This window comes from Habropoda laboriosa, unplaced genomic scaffold (genome assembly GCF_001263275.1).
Source record: "Habropoda laboriosa isolate 0110345459 unplaced genomic scaffold, ASM126327v1 scaffold57, whole genome shotgun sequence".
Lineage (NCBI taxonomy): Eukaryota > Metazoa > Arthropoda > Insecta > Hymenoptera > Apidae > Habropoda > Habropoda laboriosa.
The window spans coordinates 3,163,445-3,175,577 of NW_017100229.1; the positions used below are offsets into that span (position 1 = coordinate 3,163,445).

Consider the following 12,133-nt stretch of genomic DNA (forward strand, 5'->3'; position numbering starts at 1 on the left):
ATATGTTCGTTCCAATGGACGTGTGTATTCTTCTCATCACTTCCGCTGTTTGTCACGCATTGCCACAGCTTAGAGAACAATGTACACAGAATTATGATAGAATCATGAGCTGGAAGGGTTGAACTTTTATTCTTGAAAATGTAATTACGCGTCTATTATTGACTATTACTATAATGACACGGTTGCCGCCGCCATACAAAGGGTATGTTCCGGTGAAAAAAATAAGCCGATTCGAGGCAGCGCGATGTAAATCGATATCGTCGAGATTATTAATGATATCTCCAATTTCGTGGGAGTGAAAGTGACAGTTCAAATATAAAGACACTCGTGTTTTTATGAAAAGAAATTTCCCCGATGCTCGTACAGCAACGTTCCTTTCAAAACTGTATAATTTCTCTATGAAACATGAGTGTACTGAAGTCTACGTCACTTTTGCTCAAAATTTCCGGCTGTTACCTGCCCCATTCGTGGACAACGCCGTTCGAAAGGTCTTTGTACAATATCTACGGGGTGTTCTACTTGCTTCTTCTAAGCAGCCTCGCCCTCTCGCAAATATTAGACGTAGCGATCAACGTGGAGAGCCAGGATGACTTCAGTGACAATTTTTCTATCACCGCTGTGGTGTTTCTCACGTGGTTCAAGCTTTCCATCCTACTCATACGACGTGGAAACTTTATATTTCTGATCGATACGCTTCAGAACAAGCCGTTTTCACCTGTGGACACGGAAGAGAACGAGATTAGAGCGAAATTCGAGAAGATCACCGAGTAAGTTTGAGTATCATGTAGGAATAGTATAATTTCTTGTAAAGAATTGACAAATTTTACGTACTTTCAAAGTTAAGATTGAGTGATGTTAGTCTCTGGTTTTTTAGATGGAACACGATTGGCTACTGGAGTTTACTATTAATTTGTGCGTTCTGGATATACGTGAGATCGCTTTTGACAGATTTTAGTAGTAGAAAACTGATGTTTCGAGCATGGTTACCCTACGATTACTCCCCTGCGCCCATTTTTATCCTTACCTTCGTCCATCAAGCTATAGCCGCGACGATATGTTGCACTTCGAGCGTCACTGTGGATTCTCTATACACTGGCTTGTTGATTAATATCTACTGCCAGTTCGAGATACTAGAACATCGTCTAAGGAACGTTAAAACTGAGCAGGATGACTCTGTGAAGCAATGTGCTCAACATCACGATCGTATATACCAGTAAGTTTTCGTTTGCCTTGTGATATTTCAAATTAGTTACATTCGTGATGCAAATTATGACGCGAAAAGTAAAGAATAATTTCTGAGTCACATTTGACAATTTTGTTTTTTTTTGGTAACCGTATTTTCAACGATAAAAAGATTGTGAATTGCAGAATGCAATTTAATTTTATATTTATTTTATATTATTGCAAAGTACAATATTCCAATATTCGAAAAATTTCCAAATTTTGAAAAGAAAATTGTAAAGTAAAGAATTAAAGACAGAAAGAAAGCGAGACAACCCTTTCGTGGAAAATTCACTATGTTGCTTGCAAACTTGCAGATTTTCGAAAAAGGTGAACGAAGAATTCAAACTGATACTGATTTCTCAATTCTGCATAAGCATGTCGGTGATCTGCTTCAATCTTTACCGAATGACACAGATCAAAATGGACACGAAATTCGTCGAAATCATACTCTACTCTTTCTGCACTATCACGCAGATATTTTACTATTGCTGGTACGGCAACGAAGTGAAACATAAGGTTGATCATTGTCACGATAAGAAAAATACAAAAATCATCCGACAAATTTTCTCCATTTGATCGAATACTTTCCCTCGTAGAGCCTCCAACTTCCATACATGATATTTCACAGCGACTGGACGTCTTTGAACAACAACGTCACCAGAGCACTTTTAATCATGATGAGACGTGCAGTGAGGCCAATAGAGTTCACCAGTATTCACGTTGTCTCTGTGAATCTCGAATCCTTCATGGCAGTCTGTATACCAAATAAACCAAAACGATTCCTCTTTACAGAAAATTCAACATTCTGAGGTATCACCTGTTTCAGGTAATAAAAACTTCGTACTCCGCGTTCAACATGATCCAACAAAGCAAACAATCGTAAGGAACACTGTCAACGTAGAAAAACAACCAGATGCGAAAAGCTTCCAGGTGCTACTAATAAACGTAAAGAGAGTCGAATGTTGCCATTCAACCTACCGAACGATTGATTTAATGAATCGAGATATTTCGGTGCCTCTGTAACCCTATACTGTAACCCATTGCAGAAAGCTCTCGATGGCTTATACGGTTCCTATAGAACTGAGCGTGGTTAGTACAGTGTATTCTCCACAAGTGTCAGACCACAAGGAAGCTAAACCAGACACTCGTAGAGTCAGGGACTACGTTTTCGAGCCTCGCGCCCGCCTTTGTAGTTTACCGAACGTAGACAAGGACAGCGAATAAAAGATAAGCATGAAACGTGAGTCGAGGCAACCATCGGATTTAAATATCAACTTTTTTAATTTTACGTATTTTTATCCCGAAATTTTTCTTAACATATTGATGAGATTTTTCTGATGAAAATGACATAAAACACGACATAATTTGAACAACATTCACTGTCACGCCAGATTTACAGGTTGCTGTCAGGCGGCCACAAGAAAATACATTTTAAGCATAGGATTATAGTATTATGCTTTATAATTTTTTTTTTACGCGAATTGGGAGGAAATATCAGATAAACGCGGAAAAATATGCAATAATAAGTCGAACTAGGGATGAAGCTATTATTTCAATACGCGATTCACTGACTCTAATATTTTGAAAAATTGAAAACTTCTCGTAAAAATCGATTATTAATTGCGAAACACTAGTGAGACGGTTTAATTAGGGGCAGCACAATATATAACACAACTAACTACCCATATCACCAGAAAAAAAACCCATTTTTGTCACTCACAATTCGAAGATTAGGCAGCTGGGCTCTGCAATGTCGATTTCGTTGCATCCTTCCTTCCTTCCTTCCTCTCAGATGGTCATCCTTCCTCCAAGCGTTGATTTCCCAAGACTCACAGACTCACACTTTGTGAGTCACTGTGGAATGGGCGACGCGAAAAGTGCTTCGAAACGCGATTCATTTAGAGGGGGAGAAATCGCGAATTTATATTACTTTAGACTCTACTATCGAACAAAACTTTCATAGAACGCGAGTGAAAAATTGAAAGAAAGTATCAAATAAACGCGAGTAAATTGAAAGAAAAGCAAAAACGCGAATTGGGAGGAAATAGTTAAACGCGGAAAAATATTCAATAATAAGCGAACTAAGGATGAAGCTATTATTTCAATACGCGTTGCACTGACTCTAATATTTATCAAAATTGAAAATTGATTTATCACGGTAAACTACTTGGACGGTTTAATTAGGGGCATAGTGCAACGAGTACAGTGCACTCGTTGCAAATCAGCTCACAATATACAATTCAATAATGTAACTAACTACTTAACATGCAAAATTCATGCAACTCCTGCGAAGAATTAGATTAGTAAATCACAATTCATGAAACAAATTCAAAATTCATTTTTCAATAGCATAGAAAATATCATAAATACTGAAAGAAAATTAAATTATAGATTGCTGGAAGAAAAGTACATATTAAATTTAGAAATAACCTGTAACGAAAATTTATTTCATTAATGGACAGCTGAAACGCCGAAATATTTTCATTAGGCAACCTCTCAAATTCATTTCGATATCCTATTCGACAAGTACGAAGAACAACAATAACAAACTGAAATCTCGATTTCCCTAAACCCTCAAAACAATCTCGAAATACGTTCGATAATAATTTTCTCGCGTGTATTAACGACCCGAAGGATTATTTAAATTTATTTCAAGCAAAAAGTAGCAGTAGTTCAGTAGTAAATAGTGGACTATTAGACTTTGAATAGTCCAAGTTTAAGTTTTAATAATTAGAAAAATTAGAAAAATTCAAAGCAGAGTATTCAAAGTCTAATAGTAAGTTTGAGAAAGAAATTTTGAGAGAAGGTAGTTGAGTGTGTATAGGGTGGACATAGGCTGCTAGCCAGTAGCCCTCGACCACCCTACTCACCTCTCAGTACCCTCAGATCAAAATTACGCGAAGTGTCTAGGGCCCAGTATAAAGGGTAAATGATTTCGCGGGAGCTCGCGGGTCTATTTATACCTGTGGTACCCCTTCCCCAAAATCATTAGCAAAGTCGTTAATAATTCGGGCGGGAATCGACTATTTTTCGCGGGAATCGACTACTTTTCGCGGGAAACGGACTACTTTGCGCGGGAATCGACTACTTTTCGCGGGAGATCGATCACTTTGCGCGGGAAATCGATAATTTCTCGCGGGAATCGGTCACTTTTCGCGGGAAATCCTTCGTTTTTCGCGGGAATCAATTATTTTTCGCAGAAAATCGCCGATTCTTTCGTAATTCTATTTTGATTTCTATTGTAATGTTATAATAACGTATAATTTATTAATTCTCACAATTTTTTGGTATAAATTTATACTTGCAACAATTTGTTACAACATTACATATAACAATTTATACGTTTTTACAATATTCTTCAATGGAAACATAGGTTTTAGCGTTCTCGTTACTTACTCGTGGTTAAATTAATTTCGTAGGGACTAAAAATCAGGTTGTCCTGTGGTTGTAGATTAAAAATAACCATAGTACAGCTAAATTTATCGTGTTAAATAATTCTTCTTACACGAATGAAAAATGTATTCAACGTTTGTTTGTTATAATATCGTGAAATAAATTATATTATACGTTTTCTCCACCAAACTGGACAAAGTACAACTAGTACTTATCGAAATGATTTATCTCTCTCGAAGAAATCGAGTTTGTATAGTGAGAACGTATAAATTGTTATATGCAATGTTATAACAAATTGTCGGAAGTATAAATTTATAACAAAATTGTGAAAATTGATAAATTACAATTCTGCCTGAATTTTTGAAATTCAGAAAAACACAGGTAAACTTCCATTGCATTTAAACGATATTCTCCACCAAACTGGACAAAGTACAGTAAATTCTCTACAAGAGTCAGTAAGTTTACTGTCTCGCAACGTAAATTTAAGTAAATTAGGTTGAACTGCACAGAAAATGCACAGAACTGCACAAATAATTCATTTCACGATATTATAAGAAACAAACGTTGAATACATTTTTGATTTGTGTAAAAAGGATTATTTAACACGATAAATTTAGCTGTACTATGGTTATTTTTAATCTACGACCACAGGTCAACCTGATTTTTAATCCTTACGAAATTAATTTAAGCACGAGTAAGTAACGAGAACGTTAAAACGTACGTTTCCATTGAAGAATATTGTAAAAACGTATAAATTGTTATATGCAATGTTATAACAAATTGTTAGAAGTATAAATTTATACCAAAAAATTGTGAGAATTAATAAATTATACGTTATTATAACATTACAATAGAATGCAAAATAGAATTACGAAAGAATCGGCGATTTTCTGCGAAAAATAATTGATTCCCGCGAAAAACGAAGGATTTCCCGCGAAAAGTGACCGATTCCCGCGAGAAATTATCGATTTCCCGCGAAAAGTGATCGATCTCCCGCGCAAAGTAGTCCGTTTCCCGCGCAAAGTAGTCGATTCCCGCGAAAAATAGTCGATTCCCGCCCGAATTATTAACGACTTTGCTAATGATTTTGGGGAAGGGGTACCGCAGGTATAAATAGACCCGCGAGCTCCCGCGAAATCATTTACCCTTTATACTGGGCCCTAGACACTTCGCGTAATTTTGATCTGAGGGTACTGAGACGTGGGTAGGGTGGTCGAGGGCTTCTGGCTAGCAGCCTATGTCCACCCTATACACACTCAACTACCTTCTCTCAAAATTTCTTTCTGAAATTTACTATTAGACTTTGAATACTCTGCTTTGAATTTTTCTAATTTTTCTAATTATTAAAACTTAAACTTGGACTATTCAAAGTCTAATAGTCCACTATTTACTACTGAACTACTGCTACTTTTTGCTTGAAATAAATTTAAATAATCCTTCGGGTCGTTAATACACGCGAGAAAATTATTATCGAACGTATTTCGAGATTGTTTTGAGGGTTTAGGGAAATCGAGATTTCAGTTTGTTATTGTTGTTCTTCGTACTTGTCGAATAGGATATCGAAATGAATTTGAGAGGTTGCCTAATGAAAATATTTCGGCGTTTCAGCTGTCCATTAATGAAATAAATTTTCGTTACAGGTTATTTCTAAATTTAATATGTACTTTTCTTCCAGCAATCTATAATTTCATTTTCTTTCAGTATTTATGATATTTTCTATGCTATTGAAAAATGAATTTTGAATTTGTTTCATGAATTGTGATTTACTAATCTAATTCTTCGCAGGAGTTGCATGAATTTTGCATGTTAAGTAGTTAGTTACATTATTGAATTGTATATTGTGAGCTGATTTGCAACGAGTGCACTGTACTCGTTGCACTATGCCCCTAATTAAACCGTCCAAGTAGTTTACCGTGATAAATCAATTTTCAATTTTGATAAATATTAGAGTCAGTGCAACGCGTATTGAAATAATAGCTTCATCCTTAGTTCGCTTATTATTGAATATTTTTCCGCGTTTAACTATTTCCTCCCAATTCGCGTTTTTGCTTTTCTTTCAATTTACTCGCGTTTATTTGATACTTTCTTTCAATTTTTCACTCGCGTTCTATGAAAGTTTTGTTCGATAGTAGAGTCTAAAGTAATATAAATTCGCGATTTCTCCCCCTCTAAATGAATCGCGTTTCGAAGCACTTTTCGCGTCGCCCATTCCACAGTGACTCACAAAGTGTGAGTCTGTGAGTCTTGGGAAATGAACTGGGAGAGGAAGGAAGGAGGCAATGCAGTCAAATCCAAGTTGCAGAGCCCAGCTGCCTAATCTTCGAATTGTGAGTGACAAAAATGGGTTTTTTTTTCTGGTGATATGGGTAGTTAGTTGTGTTATATATTGTGCTGCCCCTAATTAAACCGTCTCACTAGTGTTTCGCAATTAATAATCGATTTTTACGAGAAGTTTTCAATTTTTCAAAATATTAGAGTCAGTGAATCGCGTATTGAAATAATAGCTTCATCCCTAGTTCGACTTATTATTGCATATTTTTCCGCGTTTATCTGATATTTCCTCCCAATTCGCGTTTTTGCTTTTTATTCAATTTACTCGCGTTTATTTCATGCTTGTTTCAATTTTTCACTCGCGTTCTATGAAAGTTTTGTTCGATAGTAGAGTCTAAAGTAATATAAATTCGCGGTTTCTCCCTCTCTAAATAAATCGCGTTTCGAAGCACTTTTCGCGTCGCCCATTCCACAGTGACTCACAATTCGTGAGTTTGTGAGTCTTGGAAAATCAACGCTTGGAGGAAGGATGACCATCTGAGAGGAAGGAAGGAAGGAAGGATGCAACGAAATCGACATTGCAGAGCCCAGCTGCCTGTCTGCGAACTGTGAGTGAATTTTTTGAGGGTTTGGTGATTGGTTATATATGTGTGTGCATGTGCATGTTTGAAGCTGAACTACCAAAACTTGGAAGAAGAAATCAAAGGATGTGAGTTCACATCCGAACTCTACTGCACTAAAGGTGCAAACGCCCTCCCATTATTAGAGTATCCCAATAGTATACCGCGTTAATTCTTAATAGAGTCAATTTTCACTACGAATGCCCATTACTTTCGATCGATACGAGAATTTATTACGTCGCGTCGCGTTTCATAATAGCTTCATCCCTTTTTCTTTCTTTGCTTTTCTTTTTTTCAGAGCGTTCAGTTGATACCTCCCTTAAACCTTTGCTAAATACCCCATCTAAAATGGACTACATGAGAAAATGGAGGATGGTAAAAATTCGCGATTTCGGGTACTAAATAAAATTCAACGAATTAAACTACACTTAAAAGAAATCGCGATCCGTACACAATTTCGCGCGACACTTCCACAGCTTCCTAAGTCTGGTGGGTCCTTCAGTCTGGCTTTGGGTCTCTCAATCTGGCATTGGGTCTTCCAATCTGGCATTGGGTTATTCAAACTGGCATTGGGTCTTCCAATCTGGTATTGGGTCATTCAAACTGGCTTTGGGTCATTCAACTCTGGCTTTGGGTCATTCAAATCTGGCTTTGGGTCATTCGAACTGGCTTTGGGTCTTTCAGTTTGGCTTTGGATCATTCAAATCTGGCATTGGGTCATTCAAACTGGCATTGGGTCATTCAAACTGGCATTGGATCATTCAAACTGGCATTGGGTCATTCAAACTGACATTGGGTCATTCAAACTGACATTGGACCACTGGTGGAACCAAATTCAAGGCTTGGAGGACTCAAAACTGTGTGGTGGAACCAAAATTCGATGCTTGGAGGGAATGCAAATGCTTCACTGAGGGAATTTCAAAAGTTCGATGGATCTGAGAGGATGAACAGATGCAACGAAATCTATGGTACAATGTCCAGCTGTGTGGTAAGTGGTGAGTCGCATCTTTTTCTTTATTAATTAAATATTTGTAGAGAAATATTTCAGGTATACACTATTTATTCGTTAGAAATAATCAAATTTATTCATTTTCAGTAATTTCAGAATTTCATATTATGTACTTTAGTTGGAATATTCATTTTCTTCAACTATTCACTAACACATTGAACATCAGAATCAGATTTTGATGAAAGTTTGATAGGTATATTTCAAAAAAATTTAGGTATTTCATAATATTGACAATCGTTCACAACGAACGGTTGAAAATGTCTCTCGAAGTTCGAAGTAATAAACATACTTGCTTTAATACCCCAAAAATCATTAGAAATCGAGAAATTATATACTTCGACGAATTCTCCAGTTTAGAACTGTAAATTTGACTTGCAAATAAATTCCTTCTATTTAATTAATATATTAAAAATTATTCTTTTCAGATATTTCCCTTCCCTACTAATTTTAATCTAAATTTCTGTATGAAGAATGTATAGAAAATTGTACAGAGTGCCATACGCGTGTATTATAAAATAAGCCACTGTAAAGTATGAGAATGTGAACCAAGCGAATCTTAACTTTAAGTAATTCATAAGATAAAATAAGTTGGAAGATATTTTACACGTCGTGGGATGCGTGCGTTTTAATTTTAACTAGTTCGTAAAATAAAATAAGTAATTCTAAGATAGAAAATTGTACCGAATACCATGTGAGCGCTTTCTTACAGAGACACGCGACTCATTTCTATAATTAACAAATTACCTTCTGCATTTTTACTATCGTCGATACTGACCATAGAATAATAATTTTCTCGCGAGTATCAATTCTCGATCGCTCAGTTCCTTCGAGCTTTTTCACGACGTACTTGTCTACGAATAGCGCGCGATATTCTTAGAATAATTACGTCGTGTACGCTCGTTGGTTCTTTCGCGAATTTGTCCCATTAAGAATTTTCGATAAAATTCCTTTTGCTACAAATGAGAAACGCGTGTCTCTGAAGATAGAGAGCTGCCAGTAGGGCATGTGTTTTTGTCGGGTCCCTTGCGTAGTCACCTCCTCGTGGTGGGACCTGGTAATTGGTATCCTTTTCCAAAGAAAATTCTCACTTTTGCAAAAGGATACCAAGCTAAGAACTACGCGTACCCGTCGACACTCTGACACTCTCACACACAGTTGAAAGTTTGAACATTAAGTAGTTCGTAAGATAAAGCAAGTTAATTCTAAGATAGAAAACTGAACACTATGTGCCCGTTTCTTAATAAAATACCTTGAAAATTATACCATTTATATACCATATACCATTTAACATCAAATTTTAACATCGATCTGTCAATAGCAAATTAGCAATCAATTGCCTACGAAACACAAAGAAGAATTTCTTCAATTTTCTGGCATAAAATTTCACAAGAAGTAGCAGTAAAGGAAGATTAAATAAGAAATGCAATTCTGTGACAAATTTTTCCCAAACAGTGTTTTTAATATGTTACACAATAAAAAGTTACATTACGTGGTAAGATACTGTATCTCATCTTATATATTTTACTTTTCAAACATTTGTATCAGACTTTTCTGCGATTTTTCAATTGCATTACGCACTATTGCAATAATTTCTATCGTTACATTTAATTCTAATTGTTTAGCAGCTTTTCTGCTGCTATCGACCCTACATTTTACTGTCACTTGTGGAATCGACCCTACATTTTTTTCTTTTTTTTTACGTGGAGGTAGGCCGACTCTATGTGATAAACAATTGGTAGCCAAACGATGGCTCGCTAAAGCGATACATTATGAAATTAAATTAATCACTCAATAAGTTTTAACGTGTTAGATTGTTTCCTCGATATGGCTGGTGGTCATCAGTGACTGGAGTGCCTCAAATGGTTAGAATAATTAAAATAAAATAAATCTTGTCAACTAAAAATTTTGAACGTCATAGCTAGCTAGACATTATTTTCAATTGAAAAAAAAAAATTATAAAGCATAATACTATAACCCTATCCTTAAAATGTATTTTCTTGTGGCCGCCTGACAGCAACCTGTAAATCTGGCGCGACAGTGAACGTGTTAATAAGTAAATGTTGTTCAAATTATATCGTGTTTGATATCATTTTCATCAGAAAAATCTCACCAACATGATGTTAAATAAATTCCAGATGAAAAAAAAAGTAAAATTAAAGAAATTATATTTTTTTATTATGATTTGTCGAGCCGTGAAATCTCGTAAAGGAAACCGACTGGTGTAGCGTTACACGCTTGACTGACTGCGAGCGTGATAACATGGGCGCAGCAATGACGCAGGCCTAGGTGTAGGACCATTTATACTGTCACTTGTAGAATCCAAACTTACTGACTCTTGTAGAGAATTTACTGTATATGGTTCTCGTCGATCTTCACGGCTTTTAAGATCAGAGAGTTACCCCTTCGAGGATGGTTAACCTTTCGATTATAGAGCCACATTGGGTATTTTCAGCCTTACCTACGCTTATCAGTTTGTAACTCTGATATTCCTTACTTCTGCTATTATCGGTTCTGACAATCTATTCAGCGGACTGTTGATCCACATTTATTGCCAATTCGAGATACTCCAACATCGTCTGAAGAGCATTAAACCTGACAGGGAGTACTCTGCGAAACAGTGTGCTTTTCATCATTATCGCATATACAAGTTTGTCTACTATTTTTTTTTTCTTCGTTTACCGTTAAGTAAGAAAAGCTAATTAAATTTGCGAATTTTCAGTTTTTGAAATTAAATCGAAAATTGGAATTAAAATTAATTTTTCTTACCGAGATAGCTGTTTTTATCTGATCAGGGCACGAGTCTGACTCGTTTTTATACGGCAAGGGGTTATAGATAACGGAGGAAACGATGGATTTTTTTTCTGCACGATTAAAGTGGCTCGTTTATGTTACACGTGAAAATTGACGTTTTAAAGAGTGCAATTATGTGACGATATGTATGCGAAAAAGGGGCACGTAGTCTGGAATGATTTCAGATTCGCTGAAATTATAAACGCGAAGTTCAGCATCACGATGGCCACGCAATTTCTGGTGACCACTATGACAATGTGCTTCAACCTCTTTCGACTGACACAGACCAAGGTGTATTCGCAAGTTTTAGCATTGATACCGTTCATGGTCAGTGTGTTCGCACAGATATTTTATTGTTGCTGGTATGGAAACGAGACCAAAGTGAAGGTACGTGATCAAACAGACTTCTTATTCTCAATTTTCCTCTCGTTTCTGTTTCTACGTAATGTTGATTCTCGTAGAGCCTTGAAATTTGCGACACAGTATTCGAAAGCAACTGGACGGCACTGAGCCAGAGCACCAAAAAGACACTCCTGACGATTATGTTACGCTCGTTGAAGCCAATAGAATTCACCGGCGCTTTCGTTTTCCCCGTAAATTTGGAGTCTTTTAAAAGTGTTTGTATCAAAATATATATATTTTTCTTAGCGCACGTTTTACGCGTCCAATACAAAGTAACAATCTTCCAAATAAAATCTATCGCGAACAATAATATACTGGCAGTCCACATTCGTTCCGTATCTTGTCATTTTCTTCTCTATTTTCATATCAATCGCAGTTGGTGAAAACTTCCTATTCGGTATTCAACGTAATCCAGCAAACGTAA

The 12,133-nt window shown here is 36.3% G+C and overlaps 1 protein-coding gene across 1 annotated transcript; it reads left to right on the plus strand.

Annotated features, from left to right (window-relative positions):
* Positions 1-405: 405 nt before the first annotated feature.
* LOC108571255 (odorant receptor 94b-like) lies at positions 406-12,133 on the plus strand. The gene is made up of 5 exons (XM_017933254.1): positions 406-767; positions 875-1,213; positions 1,539-1,740; positions 11,769-11,924; positions 12,086-12,133. The coding sequence occupies exons 1-5, from the start codon at positions 406-408 to the stop codon at positions 12,131-12,133; spliced, it is 1,107 nt and encodes a 368-aa protein (XP_017788743.1).